This window comes from Varanus komodoensis, unplaced genomic scaffold (assembly GCF_004798865.1).
Source record: "Varanus komodoensis strain SLA01 unplaced genomic scaffold, ASM479886v1 scaffold48, whole genome shotgun sequence".
NCBI lineage: Eukaryota > Metazoa > Chordata > Lepidosauria > Squamata > Varanidae > Varanus > Varanus komodoensis.
In genome coordinates this window covers 435,783-454,398 of record NW_025336059.1, presented here as the reverse complement: position 1 = coordinate 454,398, position 18,616 = coordinate 435,783, and the positions used below count along the sequence as shown (strand labels likewise).

General features: G+C 67.1%; 1 protein-coding gene across 4 annotated transcripts in view; it reads left to right on the top strand.

The window, feature by feature from the left end:
* UBR4 (ubiquitin protein ligase E3 component n-recognin 4) overlaps positions 1-18,616 on the top strand; it is a 73,624-nt gene that overhangs the window by 52,018 nt on the left and 2,990 nt on the right. For all 4 annotated transcript variants that reach the window (XM_044445339.1, XM_044445337.1, XM_044445338.1 and 1 more), the window contains 29 exons: positions 446-685; positions 1,834-1,972; positions 2,391-2,516; positions 2,913-3,041; positions 3,580-3,923; positions 4,479-4,569; positions 5,011-5,095; positions 5,312-5,439; positions 5,982-6,111; positions 6,345-6,502; positions 6,764-6,873; positions 7,071-7,212; positions 7,505-7,586; positions 7,686-7,859; positions 8,146-8,267; positions 8,523-8,720; positions 8,997-9,077; positions 12,629-12,716; positions 13,311-13,438; positions 13,849-13,956; positions 14,147-14,266; positions 15,141-15,331; positions 15,449-15,622; positions 16,098-16,197; positions 16,312-16,530; positions 16,716-16,829; positions 17,243-17,385; positions 17,619-17,744; positions 17,953-18,147. In XM_044445339.1, coding sequence (XP_044301274.1) covers positions 446-685; positions 1,834-1,972; positions 2,391-2,516; positions 2,913-3,041; positions 3,580-3,923; positions 4,479-4,569; positions 5,011-5,095; positions 5,312-5,439; positions 5,982-6,111; positions 6,345-6,502; positions 6,764-6,873; positions 7,071-7,212; positions 7,505-7,586; positions 7,686-7,859; positions 8,146-8,267; positions 8,523-8,720; positions 8,997-9,077; positions 12,629-12,716; positions 13,311-13,438; positions 13,849-13,956; positions 14,147-14,266; positions 15,141-15,331; positions 15,449-15,622; positions 16,098-16,197; positions 16,312-16,530; positions 16,716-16,829; positions 17,243-17,385; positions 17,619-17,744; positions 17,953-18,147 — 4,185 coding nt within the window. The remainder of the gene's footprint in view (positions 1-445; positions 686-1,833; positions 1,973-2,390; positions 2,517-2,912; positions 3,042-3,579; positions 3,924-4,478; positions 4,570-5,010; positions 5,096-5,311; positions 5,440-5,981; positions 6,112-6,344; positions 6,503-6,763; positions 6,874-7,070; positions 7,213-7,504; positions 7,587-7,685; positions 7,860-8,145; positions 8,268-8,522; positions 8,721-8,996; positions 9,078-12,628; positions 12,717-13,310; positions 13,439-13,848; positions 13,957-14,146; positions 14,267-15,140; positions 15,332-15,448; positions 15,623-16,097; positions 16,198-16,311; positions 16,531-16,715; positions 16,830-17,242; positions 17,386-17,618; positions 17,745-17,952; positions 18,148-18,616) is intronic.

Sequence of the window (18,616 nt, the reverse complement as noted above, 5' to 3'; positions counted from 1 at the left end):
CCGAGCCGGGCTGCTGGTTCTCCTGCTCTCGCCCCGGGCCAGAGGGGAGCGTCCGTCTGCAGCAGCGCCCTCGACCCCCCCCCCCACGCCTCTACAAAATAGCCTTGCAGAGCAGCAAAAGAAGTTAGAATCCTAAAGAGAAGGGGCGATACTTACACAAGTAGACCCAATTATATATACACACACATTTTTCCCCCATGAGGCGTTGAAGGCTCTCTAATCCGAACAGCCTTGCTGTGGAGGGGATAAGGGCTTAGAATGTGTTTCTGGCTGCCTATCGTGTCGACACAGACGCACGGAGGCTCCCGAAGCCGGTCCGCGTTCAGCCTGGGTAAAGGAGATTTTCGGCCGAGCCGCAGCGCTCGGCTGGCGGGGGCGAGCTGGCGGGGTCCTGCCCTGCTGCCGAACGACCGCCCTCCTGTGTCCCCCCGCCACTTTGCTCCAGGCCGGCCCGCTGGCACAAGGCCAAGAAGGTGCAGCTCACCCCGGGCCAGACGGAGGCGAAGATCGACCTGCCTCTGCCCATCGTCGCGTCCAACCTGATGATTGAGTTTGCCGACTTCTATGAGAACTACCAGGCCTCCACGGAGACCCTGCAGTGCCCACGGTGCAGCGCCTCCGTCCCGGCCAACCCCGGCGTGTGCGGGAATTGCGGCGAGAACGTCTACCAGTGCCACAAGTGCAGGTAGGCGGGCGAGATGCTCCCCGTGAGCGAGAAGCGGCTCCCGGGCAGGAGCCCTGGCAACCATGCCTGTGTTGAGCGTTCACACAGGACACCTCGTTTCCTGAGGCACTTCACGCGTAACGTTAAAACCCCCACGCTCAAAACCCCTCTAAAATCACGCGAGGAAGAACCGTGTCAACTTCAGGACCAATAAAAGGGTGCTTTCCTGGGGATCGGTTCTGAGCCAGAAAGAAAGCCCGCGTTGGCGAGCGCTTTTTCGGGAGATGTTGCAAACACGCTGTTTCCCTGCCTTGCGGCGGCATCCTGGGAAGGCCCCGCTCCCGAGGTGCCGCGTCCTGTGGGTTGTGCAGCGACCAGCAGGGGCTCTTCGGAAGTTGTCCAAGGCCCTGTGCGTGGCCCTGGAGGCAGCCGGCCGCCTGCATTCCGCGGCCCCATGCTGCTGGGGGTGGGTGTTGTATGGCGAGATTTTACGGACGAGACCAGAGACTGGCTGGAATTATCGAGAGAGATTTATTTTTACCTGCCGGCAGGGACCATGCACTCGTGAGAGAGTGGTAGCAGGCAGAGGAGAGACATTTGATTTTTATACTCTTTTACACTTATGCTTGAATGACAGCGAACAATAGGGGAACAACAGAGAAACAATAGGGGAGAGCACCTTTTGCCCATTTACCATGCAAAAGCAAGCAAGCGTGGGTACGAGGGCATAACGTCTGCGGTGATACTGGCAATGCTGGAGCGTAGCCTGCTTTGTCGTCAGCTTTGCGCAGCGTGCACATCCGTGTTCGTGTGCTTGTTCTCATGCGAACAGGACACCCTGATACTCGTGATGAGCCACGCCCTGGCTACGTGCTTGATTATGAGGGGGGTTACAACAGTGGGTGATGGCTGGCCTTCCGGGGCGGCTCGTGAGCCCGGCGTGGGGCAGCCTCCTGCCCCGACCACACACTGGCGGGGCCCCAGCCAGGCTGCCGCGGGTGCCCGGCGGCGTCCCGCTCCTCTCGCGCGGGTGCCCCTCTGTGCCGGGCCCCCGTCCGGGGACCCCGTGCCGCTCGTGGCGCGTACGGGTTGGCCTCCCAGGCCCGGAGCGGCCGCCCCTCTGAGCGCCCGGAATGCCCCCGCTGACCGGCCCCGGTGTCGCTTCGCAGGTCCATCAATTACGACGAGAAGGACCCCTTCCTGTGCAACGCCTGCGGCTTCTGCAAATACGCCCGCTTCGACTTCATGCTGTACGCCAAGCCGTGCTGCGCCGTGGACCCCATCGAGAACGAGGAGGACCGGAAGAAGGTGGGGCCCGCGGCGGGGCAAGGACCCCCGCCCAGCGGCTGCTGCGGGTGCCTCCGCCCGCCCGCCCTCCCCTCAGTGCCCGGAGGCTGGGCCCCCTCCCTTCCCTTTCGCCCCTCGTCCCAATCCCAGCGGGAGGTGCTCTCCGCTGTCACCCGGCCGTCTGGGGCTGGGCGGGCCGTGACCCAAGTCCCGGGCTTGGCCGGTGGGTGAACAGATGGACCCCAGGCCGGTTCGGGGGCTGGGCCCGGGCCCCAAAGCCAGGCTCCTTCCCACGTGCGGGTCGCTTGCTCGCTTTGCCACCTTTCTCTCCCTCCCTGCCTCTCGTCTGTGGGCGCAAAGCCCAGGCGGTTCCCTGCGTGCGAGGGTGCTGTGGACGCGCAGGCCGAGTAACGCGCGTTCTGTGTCGTCTGCTTCGAAGGCGGTGACCAACATCAACGCCCTCCTGGACAAGGCCGACCGCGTGTACCACCAGCTCATGGGCCACAGGCCCCAGCTGGAAAGTCTCCTCTGCAAGGTGAACGAGGCGGCGCCCGAGAAGCCCCAGGTAAGGGAACTGCCTTTGCGAGCCGCCGGGGGTGGGGGGGGGTCCCTTGGAGGGGGTTGGGGTGGGCAGGCTCCGTTCCGCCCTGCCCAGAGGCAGGATCTCCCAGGCTGTTCATCACAGTGACCCGGAAATGCCATGTGAAGCGCATGCGCACGCCAGCTCTGCGTGGGCCCAGATTCGTGCCGCTGCCGCGGCTTCTCCTCCCCTCTGCGACCCTGAGCCATCGTGGGGTTCGCTCTCCGAACGAGGCCCCCGCTGCGGCCCGGAGCCAGCTGAGCTGCCCGGTCAGGGTGTGGCGCTTGCTGCTGCCTCCCTTGTGGGGGAGCCTCTATGCACCCACTTCCCCCCTCCGCAGCTAACCTCTGGGTTGCTTCCCCCCCCCCCCGGTGTTTCCAGGATGACTCCGGCGGCAGCGGGGGCATCAGCCCCACCTCGGCCAGCGTGAACCGGCACATCCTGCAGCTGGCCCAGGAGTACTGCGGCGACTGCAAGACCTCCTTCGACGAGCTCTCCAAGATCATCCAGGTGAAGGTTCTCGGGCCTGCTGCGCAGTGTTGGGTTTTAGGCAAAGGTGTGCACCTCAGTCCCGGAAGCACGGAGTGCCTGCTCGGGGCTCCTGGTTGCTTTTGTGGCCTAAAAGAAAGCAGCACGGGTGTGTGAGTGGAAAGGCACTTGTGGGTGGTAGGGAAGGCTACTGTCCTTGAAAATGCGAAATATTCCTTCTGAAGATACTTCCTGGTTCTGCTTTTCTGCGTTTTCTATACCTCTGAGCAAGACTAAGGCCAAACTAGGTGCTCGATGTCCTTTTAAACCTTTCCTGTGGGTTGTAGGCCCAAACTTTTGGAAGGCCCCAGATCGCCTCCCCCCGAGGTTGCAGGACTCCAGGTTGCCAGGCACGGGGGTTGGGGGGCCTGTCCTCCGCCTGCACACCCGTCCCCTCGACTGAGGACAGCTTTGCCGCCCGAGGAAGAGGCGGCGTGCTTGCATCTGCTCACCGGGCAGGCGTGGGCGGAACGGCCCTCTCCAGCCCCGCTCAGGCCCCCCGTCTCTTGGCGGCCCGCAGAAAGTCTTCGCCTCCCGGAAGGAGCTGCTGGAGTACGACCTGCAGCAGCGGGAAGCGGCCAGCAAGTCCTCGCGCTCCGCCGTGCAGCCCACCTTCACGGCCAGCCAGTACCGGGCCCTCTCCGTCCTCGGCTGCGGCCACACGTCCTCCACCAAGTGCTACGGCTGCTCCTCGGCCGTCACCGAGCACTGCATCACCCTGCTCCGCGCCCTGGCCACCAACGCCGCCATCCGGCACATCCTCGTCTCCCAGGGCCTCATCCGGGAGCTCTTCGACTACAACCTGCGCCGCGGGGCCGCCGCCATGCGGGAGGACGTGCGCCAGCTCATGTGCCTCCTGGCCAGGTGCGGGGCTGGCTCGGCCATGGGGGGGGTGCGGGGCGGGGGGGGCGGTGCAGGGCTCCCCTTCCAGGCAGTGCTGCACTGCTGTTCCCTGCAGAATGGGCCCGGGCAGGCGTCGTGCTTTGGAATCGCCGGTCGGTCGTGAGGAGAACTGGCTCGGGCTGCAGCCTTCGCCAGTTTCCTCGGGTGGGGGCGGCCTGGCTCGTCCGGGGCTGCGTTCCCTCTTGGAGCCGTGCGGGGAGCCACGGGACGGGGGCGGGTGGCGTTTGCGGGTGGTGCGCCTGCGTCTGGTTCTTCAGGCGAGGACGGAGCCGCCTCCGCCGCGGGCGTGCCGTTCTCTCGAAGCGAACCAAATGGGGCCGGCGCCGATCGCACGGCAGCTGCCGGGCCACACCGCGGGATTCCTTCGTGGAGTTTCCCGTTGGTGTGGGACAGGGCAGGGGGCCGCCCCCGGCGAGTTTCGCGGGAGCCAGGGCGCGCTCCCTCTCGCTGCGCTGCAGGGAAGCGTGCGGCTGCTAACACTCCTGCCTCTGTGTCTTCACGCTGCCGGGAAACCAGGGACAACCCGGAAGCCACCCAGCAGATGAACGACCTCATCATCGGCAAGGTGTCAGCGGCGCTGAAGGGGCACTGGGCGAACCCCGACCTGGTAGGCGGAGCGGCCCCCGCGCCTCCTGTCCACCTGCCCTCCCTCCCTCCCAGGCCCGGGTTTGGGCAGGGCGCCCCGAACTCCCCGGGCTGGCTGAAAAGGCCCCAGTGGGGTTGCTTTGGCGTGGCAGAAGGCTCTGCTCCGAAGCCTTCCGGCGGCGGCTGGGGAGCTTCTCCCGGCAAGCCCAGCTCCGCGCAGCCCGAGCCTTTTGCAGCCCGTTGAACGAGCTCGCCGCTCAGCTGGCCGTTTCTGCCCCTCCCAGTAGTTCTTCCCATCAGGCACAGAGAATTACTAATGCAGAAGTCCCAGCAGGAAAGCCTTTACTGGGGCCAGCCCAGAGGTTGCCAAGGAGCGAGCGAGCGAGCGGCCACGGCCGTCGGGATCCCGTGGCCCACGCAGCACGGGGCTTGCCGCCCCACTCAGCCTCTGCTCCCCTTGCAGGCCAGCAGCCTCCAGTACGAGATGCTGCTGCTCACGGACTCCATCTCCAAGGAGGACAGCTGCTGGGAGCTGCGGCTGCGCTGTGGTGAGTCCGGCAAGCTGGAGCGGCCTGGCGGGGAGGCGGGCGGCCAGTTGGGGGAAGAGTTCCCCACCGCCGTGCGGTCCAGCTGCATGGAGAGCCCGCCTGGCTCGGGCTCTTCTCGTGCCGTGATGGATGACGATCCCCCCAGAGCTCGGCACGCCTGTCTGCAGCTGTCGGGCTGCTCCGGGCCGCCCTGACGCGCGCTTGCTCCCTCTTCAGCTCTCAGCCTCTTCCTGATGGCGGTGAACATCAAGACCCCTGTGGTGGTGGAGAACATCACCCTGATGTGCCTGCGCATCCTCCAGAAGCTGATCAAGCCGCCAGCGCCGACCAGCAAGAAGAACAAGGTACCCACCGCACGCTCGGCCGCTCCGGCAGATTCACCTGCCTGGAACATGCCTGGGGGAAAGCCCCCTCCATCCCTCCATCCGTCCACCGTCTTTACTGGGGGCCCTTCAGAGTTTCAGGGGAAGGGTGGGGGGGAGCTAGAGCCTCCCTCAGCAAAACGAAATCCTAGGCCCGTGTACCTGCGGGCGATGTGAGCACCTGTCTGTCGAGAACCCTAGAAGGTTGGGGCTGTTGCCCTGGCACCCCCGCTGTTGCAGGCGCATCTGTGGGGGACCTGAAGCATGGCCTTCTCGGGGGCCACCCGCAGGCCGCGGTGCCCCCTGACGAGGTCGCTCGGGAGCAGGTGCTGCTGATGGCGCTGCGTTTGTGGACCGCCCATAGCCAAAGCTCTCCAGGCGGCTCAGCACATTTCAGGTCGCCCATCTGGGTCGCAGCCGGACCCCGCCCTGCTTAGCTGCCAGGATGAGGCGGGATCCGTAGCCTGCAGGGCTACATGGGCATCCCCCGGAGTGCATTGTGGGCGTCTCCTTTTGCTCCGTAGGACAGCCCCGTCGACTCCCTGACCACCGTGAAGCCCTACAGCAACGAAATCCACGCCCAGGCCCAGCTGTGGCTCAAGAGAGACCCCAAGGCGTCGTACGAGGCTTGGAAGAAATGTCTCCCGGCCAGAGGTATGGCCGGCGCTGGCGGGGATTCCGTCCCCGGGGGCACCACCCCTCTGGCAGGGGCGGCCGCTTCCTGGTCGCCGGGGCTTTCCAGCTTTCGCCCCCGTTTTGCCCCTGTGCAAACGGAGCCGCTCTGGCTCGTGCACCGCCCGCCGGCCCCGCTGGAGCCCCCCCGGCCGCTCGCCCCACCCAGGCACAGCCCGAGGTTTCACCCGCAGGGATTCTCGCCTCCCCTTTAGGCATCGAGGCCGATGGGAAGTCGCCCAGCCGGACGGAGCTTCGCCACCTTTACCTGACCGAGAAGTACACCTGGAAGTGGAAGCAGTTCATGAGCCGCCGGGGGAAGAGGACCTGCCCCCTGGACCTCAAGCTGGGCCATAACAACTGGCTGCGGCAGGTGAGGCGCCCCCCGCACCTCTGGGGCGCGCTCTCTGTCTCAAATGAGTGGGTCTCGCCCCCTTGCCTGCTAGGGCGGGCTCGCCTCTCGCAGCCCCGAGGGCCAAGGGACTGAGGCTGGGAGGCCCGGCTTGCCCGTGTTGATGGCAATGGCCAGGCGGGAGACAGCGCCCTCCTGGATCACACCCGGGCGCTGGAGGCTGCCTGGCTGCACCTGGGCCCCCGCAGCCCGTGGACACGCTGCCTTCCCTCCGCCCCGTAGGTCCTTTTCACTCCCGCCACCCAGGCTGCCCGGCAGGCGGCCTGCACCATCGTCGAGGCGCTGGCCACCATCCCCAGCCGGAAGCAGCAAGTCCTGGACCTCCTCACCAGGTACGGTGCCGCAGGTCCCCGAGGGCGGGGGGGCCGGTGTCCCTCTGCAGCACCCGGCAGAGGAGCCCGGGCCCCACGCCCCCTCTGCCCCTGCCTCCGACGGGAGGAAGCCGCTCCCGCCCACGTGCCCACGCTCGGCCGGGGCCCCTCTCCTCCCTGGGCGGCTGTGACCGGCCGCTCTCCCCTCTTCCGACCAGCTACCTGGACGAGCTGAGCGTGGCGGGCGAGTGCGCCGCAGAATACCTGGCCCTCTACCAGAAGCTCATCAAGCCGGCCCGCTGGAAGGTCTACCTGGCCGCACGTGGCGTCCTGCCCTACGTGGGCAACCTCATCACCAAGGTGCGGAGCGAGCCCTCTGTGCGGGGCTGGGCAGGGCAGAGCCTGGGGAGGGCTGGCCGAGGCCCCGCGCCCCTTTCTGGAGGCACAGCTGGTGATCGGCAGAGGCGGTGGTCGTCCTGCAAGGGGCCGGGGTAAAGCTGAGCCACTGACAGGCGGAAGATCGGCACGTGCGTGGGAGATGGGGGACAGGGTGGCCCCCGGGTCCGAAGCGCTGCGCGAGCTCCCTGTGCCATGTCCCCCCCCCGCCCCGTCCCCCACCCCACACCTGTGCCATCATGCCTTGCCTTGCTAGGAGATCGCCCGACTCCTCGCCCTGGAGGAGGCCACGCTCAGCACCGACCTGCAGCAGGGCTACGCCTTGAAGAGCATCACCGGTACGTCTGGGCCGGGGCTGCCGGGAGGGCCCCCCCGGGCCCCGGGCCCCTGCTCCCTGCTCTGGCCGCCCCAGTGTGTGAAGGCGCTTCTCCCCGCAGGCCTGCTCTCCTCCTTCGTGGAGGTCGAGTCCATCAAGCGGCACTTCAAGAGCCGCCTGGTGGGGACGGTGCTGAACGGCTACCTGTGCCTGCGCAAGCTGGTGGTGCAGCGCACCAAGCTCATCGACGAGACGCAGGACATGCTGCTGGAGATGCTGGAGGACATGACGACCGGTGCGGGACGAGGGGGCGGGCGGGCGGGCCCCGGGGGAGGCTTCCCCAGGCGGCGTGGCCTCGCGAACAAGCGCAGGGCACCGAGGCACTGGATTGGGCCCCGGGGGCGGGCGCTGGCACAGGCCCGCCGGTTCTCCTCCTCCCAGCCGGGATGTGCGTGGCCCGGGTGCGTGGGGAGCCGCACTGTACTCCCCCCCCGCCCACGCCAGGGTCCGGGGCAAGCAAAGCCGCTCCCCGGAAAGCCCCCGCGCGCTGACACCCCCCCCCCGCCCCGCTCTCCTGGCAGGCACGGAGTCCGAAACCAAGGCCTTCATGGCCGTGTGCATCGAGACCGCCAAGCGCTACAGCCTCGACGACTACCGGACGCCCGTCTTCATTTTCGAGCGGCTGTGCAGCATTATCTACCCGGTAGGAAAGCGCGGAGGGGCCCGGGGGGCAGACGAGGCCGCTGGCGTTGGCCCACTCCATGTGCGGGCGGCCTGGGAGAAACCTCCTCCCCAGGGCCGCTTGCCAGGCCCCCTGCTTCGCAGGAGGAACCCCGCGAGAGCCTTGAGCTGCCCACACAAGCGGGTCGGGGCGCCCGGCACGTGCTCGGGGCCGGCTGAGCCTTTGTGGGAGCCGGCAGCTGACCGCGTTCCACCCCTCGCCCTCGCCGCCTTGCAGGAAGAGAACGAGGTGACGGAGTTCTTCGTCACCCTGGAGAAGGACCCCCAGCAGGAGGACTTCCTCCAGGGGCGCATGCCGGGGAACCCCTACAGCAGCAACGAGCCCGGCATCGGGCCACTGATGCGGGACATCAAGAACAAGATCTGCCAGGACTGCGACCTGGTGGCCCTGCTGGAGGACGACAGCGGGATGGAGGTGAGGCGCCGTGGGGCTGCAGCCTTCCCTGCCCGGTCCTGGCCCAGAGCAGCCCCGGGGGGCTTCCTGAAGGGGTCCCAGCCCCATCGAACCCTCGGGCCTCCGCAGGGCACCCGCTGGGGACTTTGGGGTGCTCCCCGGGGCACGGCGGCCCTTCCCTCGGCGGCTGGTTCCTCGCCTGCGACTCCAGAGCTGCCAAGGCATTGCGAGCGGCTCCTCAAAGTCCCCCAGGGCGATCCTCCCGCCGGCGCGAGCATCTCCTCTCTCCCCATGCAGCTTCTGGTGAACAACAAGATCATCAGCTTGGACCTCCCGGTGGCCGAAGTTTACAGGAAGGTCTGGTGTCCCACCAACGAGGTAAGGAGCTGGGCGCCCCCTTCTCTTTCCGGGCTACTGCCGCCTGCACCCCGTGGTTATCCGCACCTTCTCTTGCGCCTGCACCCCAGGGGCCGAATCCTGCCCCTGCTTTGGTCGAGGAGCGTCCTTCACTCCCAGTGGTCCTCAGGCGGGGGCGCTGCTGCAGGGGCCTTTTGCTGGCCCCCTTTGTCCAAAGACCCCCCCCAAGACCCCTTTACTTTGAGGCATGTCAGGCACAATCACACGTTTGGCTGCTGCCTTCCGAAGCTGATTTCACGCTTCCTCTGTGGCAGAGAAGAACCTCAGCGGTGCTCCATCCAGCTGCCTTTCAAAGGAACGGACTTTGCCGAGATCCTGAAATTACGGGTTTAAAAACACATTTATTGCGTGAGGGTATTTCTCAGCCAAAAGAACAGATTCCCAGAGTGGCTTTTGTGTAGTCAGAAAAATATAATAGTCTCTGCCAACATGGACTTACAGTATGAAAAGACGTGGCACGCAAGGAAAGATGGGTGGGGAGGGGAGAAGAAAAGCGCGTCCCCTTTCAGTGGGGCTGGTGGAACGTTCCCACTTCCCCTCCAATCCCTCTCTCATATAGTGTGTTGAAGTGGTTCCCGCCTCCCACAATTCTCACCCTTTTTCCTGGGTGTCCCTAATCTTGAGTCCAACAAATGGGCAGGTGGAGGAAAGTCTTCTGGCTGGGGTTGGCCCGGGCCGGGGTGCAAACGTGAGCACCCGTGCTTCTCGCCACTGGAAATAACCCTTAAAAAAGAGTCCTCCTAGGCTCAGAAGGGGTCGTGTCTCTGTTCTGCCCCTGAGCCAAGCAAAATCGAGCAACTGATAAGAGCTTTCCTTCTGTGGATCAAAATCGGTGAGCAGCCGAGGCAGCATTTTAAATTACAGGCCTGCCGATTGAAATCGGCAGTGCCCACAGACTGAAATGACAAAGCCACCGCGTTCCGTATTGACGCCGCTCAGAGAAAAGCTGTGTGCGTACGCGCGCTCAGAACTGAGAACTACCCAGGACATTTGTGAAGGCAAGAAAACTTTTTTCAAAATCCTCCAGAAGGGACATTGCAGAAGAGGGTGAGGGGGAGAAATTAAGTATTTGATGTCTTTGCTTTGACTATCGGTGCCAAACTTTGGGTATTATCCTCTGGAAAGCCTCTAGGAATGAATATGTTAAAATCTCCCTGCCTTGTCATCCGAGTTCAAAAGCATCTCATGTTCATTGAGAAGGCAGCCGGGAGATTAATGCTTTCAGATGCATGGATCCAAGTGGCCTGCGTTTCAAGCACACTGACAGTTCCTGAATAGAGACCTGCATTTCAGAATTTAATATTCGGGCACGTTGCGGAGGGCTGAAGGGGAACCATGAGGCTAGGGTGCTGCGTCTTATTCTCGTTTATTTCCGGGGGCACGAGAGAGCAAAGATCTGTTTCAGAGATGCGCTGAAGCACTGCCCTGTCTCCGAACTTTTCTTGCTCGGGCCCCGGCGTCGCATTCCCGCCGGGCTCCCCCTTGCAGCCCCGTGCGGCTGCTCGGGGCCCGGCAGCGGGTCTCGGGCTCGCGCCCGGGGGCCGGGAGGTCTGCGGATCGGCTTTCACCGCGCCAGCTCCATGCAGTGGCTGTCCGGCCTTCCTGCTGCTTTCCAGAGGTGTTGGAATGCAACCCCCCTCATTGGGATGATGGGAATTGCGATCCGACACACCCGGAGTGCAGCGCAGTGGGGAAAGCGACTTCCAGCCATGTGGCAGCTCAGTCCAGCACGGCGTGCAGTTCCTCCCTGGCCAGCGCCATCGGGGTGCATGTAAGCGCCTCGGGGCAGGTGCTTGCTCGTGCGTGCTTCCTTGCCCGTGCTTCTCCGCAAACATCGGCACCCTCTAAATCCGGCGTTTCATCCGACGGAGCCTTCGGCCAGCGAGAGCCGGTGCTCTGGACGGCCGGAACACACCGCAGGCTCGGGGGCTTAGAAGCCCCCCTTGGCCAGCGTCGGCCCAGTTCCACGCGTGAGGGCGCGTTCGAGGGACGGGCGCATCCCGCCAACCTCGCGGGGACCGTTGCCACGGGGGTTTGCCCCTCCTGGGGCTTGGCAGCTGAGCCAGCGTCCTGGGGACCGCGCTTCCGCACCGAGAGCCCCGCGTTTCGCCCCCGCAGGCAGGCGGGTTCCGGGCGACGCGGCCTCCCGGCCCACACGCCAGGGGGCTGCCATGCGCAGACGCGGGCAGGAGCTTTTCTGGCGCACGGGGGCGCGCTGCAGCCCCCCTCCTGCCTGCCCCCAGTGCCCGGGGTGGCACGGCTGCTCCGAAGCCGCCCCCGGGCCTGGGAGCTTGGCCAAGGGGCGCCCGGCGAGGTCGGGGCCGTGCGCGCCGGCCGCCTGTTGCACGCCGGCGCCGCTCCCCGGGTGCTGCGCTGCCCCCCGAGAGGCCGGGGAGCCTGTCAGCCTTGCCGTCACCGGGCCAGCTTTCATCTGCCTCCCCCCGGACCCCCCCCGCGCTCCCCAGCCAAATAGACAGGCTCACAAGGAGCTCACCTCGGGGCGGTATTTGTTCCCCTTGTCTGGCTTTCAGCCGCTTTCGCTTTGTTCGTCTGCCATTTTACCAGCGTCCCCCGCGGTGCTAATTGCGGGTCTCGAACGCGGCCTTTGAGCCGATCCTCCCCGGAGGGCTTTCCCGGCGCTCTCGGAATCTTCTCTGACATTAAGCGCCGCTTATTCCACATTAGGCTTAGCGGCAGCCTTCCTGACAGGCCTCTGCGCTCCCGCGCTCTCCCCCAATAAGGGGAATGAGGTCTCCTCCGCGCAAAGCCGGGATTTCCCCCCACCCGCCATTCTTCTCTGCTCTGTATTCAGACTTAAAGGGTATTAAAACGGAAAGTTCGGGGATGGAGAGGGAGGCAGGGAAACAAACAGCCGGGGCTTCTGGCCCGAAACACTCTCCCTCCCCACAGGGAAAGTTGTAACAAGTCCCTGCTCTGCTTAGCCACTTTCCTAATACCCTGTTTTACTTAAAAGCTTATTAAACTGTCACTCTCGCCTTCACTCCGTCCCCTCCTCCCCGGCTGCTTCCCGTCAGTGAGAGATTTGTGTTGTCTTTCTCTTTTTGTAAGTGCCAGTTTAGCTCTCTCAACTCCCTATTCTGTGTGTTTATTTCGGCTGCAAAGCATTCATCTGCCCCCGTGATTTTTGGTCAGAAGGGCAAGAAACAGGCCCGGGTTTAGTGGGCTAGCGCCTCGGGGTTCGGCTGCGGGGAGGGAGGGAAAACCGACCCCCAGGCACCGAGGGGACACGCAGAGCTTGCATGAACCGCTGCGGGGGGAGTCCTGGGTAGGGCGCGTGACGGTGGGTCAAACAAACCGGGGTTCGCGCGACGTGCAAGCCAGGCCGCACCGAGCTGCGGGCTCGAGGCAGGAGCTGGAGCAGTGCCCAAGAAGGCGAAATTATCCGGAGGCATCCGCCTGGCGGCCACCCCGCAAGGGAGGCCTGCGGTCCCGGCACGCCCGCAGCCGCGGAGCTTTCTTCCGTTATTCCCTGCCGCCTCTGCCTTCTCCAGGGAGAGCCGATGCGGATCATCTACCGGATGCGGGGCCTGCTGGGAGACGCGACGGAAGAGTTCATCGAGTCGCTGGACTCGACCACAGGTATGAGGCCCGCTTCCCTCCCGGGGTCTGTGGAGCATCCACCTGGGCCGGCTCCCTCCTTCCATTGAGCGCCTCGGGCCGTTGTGGGAGAGTCCTTTGCGGCCGGAGCGTCTGGCCAGTGCTAAATGACCGGGCATCCGGGGGGGTGGTCCCAGGTGCCGGTCAGCGGAAGGGGGGCTGTGGGAGTCAAATGGCAGCAAGCCGGTGGGTGCGTCCGCATGCCTTCAGGCAGCAGCCTCCTCCCCGGGAGCAGGAGCAAGACCCCCCACAGGACCCTTGGGGGGAATCGCCTGCCCTGACCCGCCAGATCGAGGCAGGGGGTCTCCCAAGCCCCTCCCTGACCCGCCGCCTTCCCCACGGCTTCCTGGCTTCTGCGCACTCTCTCGCCCGTTCAGAAGGGTTGGGAAGCCTCCCCTGGATTCAGCCAGGGGCGAGAAGAGCTTGAAACCAAGGCGGGCTGCCCCCGCACCCCTGTGCCTGGTGCCCCACCCTTGTCCGCAGTGTCCCCCCGAAAGAGGACGCACCCCGGGGGCCGAGCGGCTGGCCGGGGCGGCTTCCCTGCACGTGGCTGACGCGCCTCTCGCTCCCCCGCAGACGAGGAGGAGGATGAGGAGGAGGTGTACAAGATGGCGGGTGTGATGGCCCAGTGCGGCGGGCTGGGCTGCATGCTGAGCCGCCTGACGGGCATCCGGGACTTCAAGCAGGGCCGGCACCTCCTCACGGTGAGTCCACCCGCCGCAGCTCTCCCCCGCGCGAGGGCGCCCGTCGGGGACGCGGGCCGGCCTGACGGGGAATGGCGTGCAGTGCCCCCCCTCGGCCAGTGGGTGGCAGAGCGAGCCCAGCTTGCGCGCGATGCTCCGGCCGGCCGGCCGGCTTGCCGCCCGCAAGTGGGGGCTAAGGCTGGGCCTTGAGGGGGGCCGTTGTAGCGTCCGCTGGCTGTGCGGGACAGTGGCCGGCCAGGGGCTCCGAAAGCAGCCCCTCCGGGGCCCAAATTCCCCGCAGGGGCGCACGGCCTCTGCGCCGAGCAGCCGGGGGGCCGCCCCCTCCCCGCACCTGCCGTCCGGCCTCTGGAGCCTGCCCCGGGGCAGCGGAAAGCCTCCCGCCCACGCCGGCCCTCTGCCCCCACCCGCAGGTGCTGCTGAAGCTGTTCAGCTACTGCGTGAAGGTGAAGGTCAACCGGCAGCAGCTGGTCAAGCTGGAGATGAACACCCTCAACGTCATGCTGGGCACGCTGAACCTGGTACGGATGCCCCCCCGGCCCCCCGGTCCGGGAGCTGCGGCCCGCCGAGGCTCTCCTGGGCTCGCAGCTCCGCTCCTGGCGCGGAAGCGCTCTGGGCACATGCCCCAGCTTGTCCCCGCGCCTGGCTGGTCCAGCAGGGGGGCACCAGCGGTGGTGATGGCTGCAGCCCCAACCTCCCCCCCCCCCCCAGGCGCTGGTGGCCGAGCAGGAGAGCAAGGACAGCGGTGGGGCGGCGGTGGCGGAGCACGTGCTGAGCATCATGGAGATCATCCTGGACGAGTCCAACGCGGAGCCGCTGAGCGAGGACAAGGTACCTGCCCGGGATGGGACGGGGGGGCGCTTCCTGGCCGGGACCGGGCCTCACGGGGAGCAGGGAGCGGTTCCCACGCGAGTGGGTGCTCCTCAGGGTGGATCCTTCCTCCTGGGGCAGGGCCAGCCCCCTTCTGCCTTGTCCCGTGCCCCCCTTTCCCCATCTCCGTGCCCAGTTGGTGGTTTTCGTTGTGTATGCTTCTTGCTGGCAGAGACCCGTCCCGGAGGTTCCAGCGGGGCGAGAGCTAGCCCTGCGGGCTTAGCCGGGCGAGCGCTGGAGGGCTGGGAGCCGGGTTCGGGTGCCCACTCACGGGGTGACTGACGGCCAGCCACTGACACTGAGCCCGGCCTCCCTCACAGGGCTGTTGGGAGGGTGATGGGAGAGGAGGGCTCTGGCAGCCGCGTGGGGTTCCTTCTGGGAAAGGGGTGGGACGTGCACATAAATGAAGGATTGGAGCGCCCTTCGCGGGGGCTGGCGCCCTCCTTCCCGTGTCCGCCTCCCGCCATTCCGTGGGGGATCCCTCAGAGCTGAGGCGCGCCTCTCCTTCGAGGCCGGCCGGGGTCGAGGCGGCGCTGACCCCCAGGGGTCTTTCACGGCAGGCGCAGGAAGTCAGACCTCCGTCACCCGGACGGGGCGGCAGTTTCCTCCCGGGAGGGACCGCGAGGGGCCCCTTGCCCATGCCAGCAAGCCGCTTCCGGGGGGAAGTCGGGTGCTTCGGGGGTCTTGGGCAGGCGCCAAGCAGCGGGAAGGAAGGGGGAGGGCAGCGGGTGCCCCAAAGGTGCGTGGGGCGATGCAGGGCAGCGGTCAGGCGGGGGAAGGCACCGGCCCGCAGGGGGTCGGACAGGCCGGTTCAGCCCTGTCCCTCGCGCCGCAGGGCAACCTCCTCCTGACGGGCGACAAGGACCAGCTCGTGATGCTGCTGGAGCAGATCAACAGCGCCTTCGTGCGCTCCAACCCCAGCGTCCTGCAGGGCCTGCTGCGCATCATCCCCTACCTGTCCTTCGGTGAGACGGAGAAGATGCAGATCCTGGTGGACCGCTTCAAGCCCTTCTGCAGCTTCGACAAGTAGGCCCACGCGGCCGCGCAGTGGGGGGGGCGCCACGGCCGAGGCCCTGCGGGGCGGAGAGCGCAGCCTCTGGGCCCCGCCTGAGGCCCCCCCTTGTGTCCCCCCGCCCCGGCCAGGTACGACGAGGAGCACAGCGGGGACGACAAGGTCTTCCTGGACTGCTTCTGCAAAATCGCGGCCGGCATCAAGAACAACAGCAACGGGCACCTGCTGAAGGACCTCATCCTGCAGCGCGGCATCACGCAGAGTGCCCTGGACTACATGCGGAAGCACATCCCCAGCGCCAAGAAGTGAGGGCCGCAGCGGGCGGGCAGCAGGGCAGCGGGGCCAGCGACGGAAGCACCTCTCCCCGCGCCCCAGCGTGGCTCTTTCTCGGCTCAGGCGCTGGGCGGGATGTTCCCCGCAAGGGTCTGCTTTGGGGCAGCCCCCCCCCCCCCGCCAAGAAAGGGGTGGCTCATTCCTTTTGGGAGGATGTCCTGATTATTTCATGGGATTAATTTGGTGGATACAATATCTCTGTGCTGCCCTCGTGAGTAAGTTGCGGGGCGGTGTAGATAAAAGAGCGGAAGTGCCAGGGTCACAGAGCGCGTTGAAGGAGGGCGACTCTTGCAGTGCTGGGGAGCCGGAGTTTGGGGCCTGGACTTGCCTGGACTAGAGGCAAGAGGCCGAGCGCGGAGAAGGGGCTCCCTCCGGACGGGGGGCCTCCCGCTGGCGATGGCTCTCAAAGTGGCCGCCCACTCTGCTTCCCCCCCTTGCTCCCCACAGCCTGGACGCCGATGTCTGGAAGAAGTTCCTGTCCCGCCCGGCCTTGCCCTTCATCCTCCGGCTGCTCCGAGGCCTGGCCACGCAGCACCCCGGCACGCAGGTAAGGGGGACCTCCCTCCCGTCCCTCCCCCCACCCCCACTCGCTTCCAGGGGTGGCAGCCGCCCCCCTCGAGCCACGCCTGTCCTGTGCTCCCCCCACCCCGCCCCACATCAGGTCCTGATCGGCAACGACTCGATCTCCAACCTGCACAAGCTGGAGCAAGTCTCCAGCGACGAAGGGATCGGCACGCTGGCCGAGAACCTGCTGGAGGCGCTGCGAGAGCACCCAGACGTCAACAAGAAGATCGACGCGGCTCGGCGGGAGACGCGGGCGGAGAAGAAGCGCATGGCCATGGCTATGCGCCAGAAGGCCCTGGGCACCCTGGGCATGACGGTACCTGAGAGCCGGGGGCTCCGTCCTCCCCGCGGAGGGGCGCGGGGTCTCGAGCAGCGCCCCACCCGTGGCCGTGCCTGCAGCCCCAGGCCGGGGCGGCCCTTGTGGCGCCGGACGCTCACCGGCGTCCCGGGCTCCCCCGTCTCTCCCGCCCCCCTCACTGCCCGTCTCCGCTCGCTCCGCAGACCAACGAGAAGGGCCAGGTGGTGACCAAGACGGCGCTGCTGAAGCAGATGGAGGAGCTGATCGAGGAGCCCGGCCTGACCTGCTGCATCTGCCGCGAGGGCTATAAGTTCCAGGTGAGCCTGCGGGGAGCGAGCCCAGGGGACGGCTCTCTGGCACGGGTCTCGGCGGCCCCCCCAAGCGCCGGGAGGGCCGAGGGAAATGCAGGCGCCGGCACCCGGGGCACCCGGGGCTGTGGAACCCCCCACCCCGCTGCCCGCGTTGCCCTCCTGCAGGGCCACCCGGCTGGGCTCCCGGGCACTCGGGGGGCCTGCAGTAGCCGCTCGGCTGCCGATCGCCCCGGGGCCACGGGCCTTGGCTCTGCCAGTTCCGCTCCTGTGGGGAGGCCGCTCGTCTGCTCTCTGAGCGAGGGGCCCAGTGGGGCAGCCGAGGCTTTGAGGCCGGGGGACGAGCCTGGTCCCTTGGCCGGAGGAGCCGCCGGCCTCGTCCCAGCCTGCTTTCCCTCCTCCTCCTCCTCTTCCTCGCGCAGCCGGCCAAGGTCCTGGGCATCTACACCTTCACCAAGCGGGTGGCCTTGGAGGAGTTCGAGAGCAAGGCGCGCAAGCAGCAGGGCTACAGCACCGTCTCCCACTTCAACATCGTCCACTACGACTGCCACCTGGCGGCCGTGCGGTAAGCTTGGCCCCCCGGGCGTCGCGCACAGGCCAGCAGCCGCCCGTGGGGCGGGGAGGGCCGTCTGGCCGAGCCGAGCGCGAGCCCGTCGGGGCGGAGGAGGCTGCGGGGCCCGGGCCCGCGGCCCCTCTGCAGCCCGTGGGCCCCTCGGTTGCGCGAGGAGGGAACGGAGCCGGGGGGGCACGGGGGGGCCGTCTGGGCAGGCGTGGCATTGCCCCCTCCCCGCCCCGCAGGCTGGCGCGTGGACGCGAGGAGTGGGAGAGCGCGGCCCTGCAGAATGCCAACACCAAGTGCAACGGCCTCCTGCCCGTGTGGGGGCCCCACGTCCCGGAGTCGGCCTTCGCCACCTGCCTGGCCAGGTGAGTCAGGCGCCCCCCGGGGGTGTGGGGGCGGGCAAGCCCCGCCCCCTGCACTGTGGGGAGTGGAGAGACGCCCCCGTAGCCCCTCTGACCGCGCCGCCCGCCCCCAAACGGGCAGGCGCAGCGTCCCTTCGCGGACGCCTTGGCAGCGGGGGGGGGGGCCCCGGGGGGGGGGCGGGGGCCCTGACGGCCGGTGGCTCCCTCGCAGGCACAACACCTACCTCCAGGAGTGCACGGGGCAGCGGGAGCCCACCTACCAGCTGAACACGCACGACACCAAGCTGCTCTTCCTGCGCTTCGCCATGGAGCAGTCCTTCAGCGTGGACACGGGCGGCGGCGGGCGGGAGAGCAACGTCCACCTCATCCCGTACATCGTCCACACAGTGCTCTACGTCCTCAACACGTCAGTGCCGCCTGCTCCCGCGGGGGCTTCCGGGTGCGGGGGGAAGCCGCTCCCCGCCGGCGGGGGGCCGGGGTGCTGCAGGTCACGGGGGGCGGCCAGGGGGGCTCCTCTGGAGGGTCAGTGGGGCTGGGGAACCGGAAGCGCCCAGACGGCCGCATTGTGACACCTGGGCTCGGCGTCCCCCGGCCCAGGGGGCGCGCAGGCATCGAGCGAGCCGCTCCCGGGCGAGGGTCTCCACGACGGCGGGGGGCCGTCGACTGGCGAGGGTTGAGTCCCGCGGCTCTTCCTGGACTGATTTCTGTGCATGGGCCGAGCAGAGGATGAGAAGCGGCCGGGCGGCGAGGGAGTCCCAGAGCTCCTCTCCCAGCCGCCCCTGGGGACCCTGCCCCTTGAGGGGAGGCGGCCGCCCTCCAGCGTGTGGGAAGGCTGCACGGAAGCCGCCCACCGCCGGGGGGGGGGGGGGGGGGGG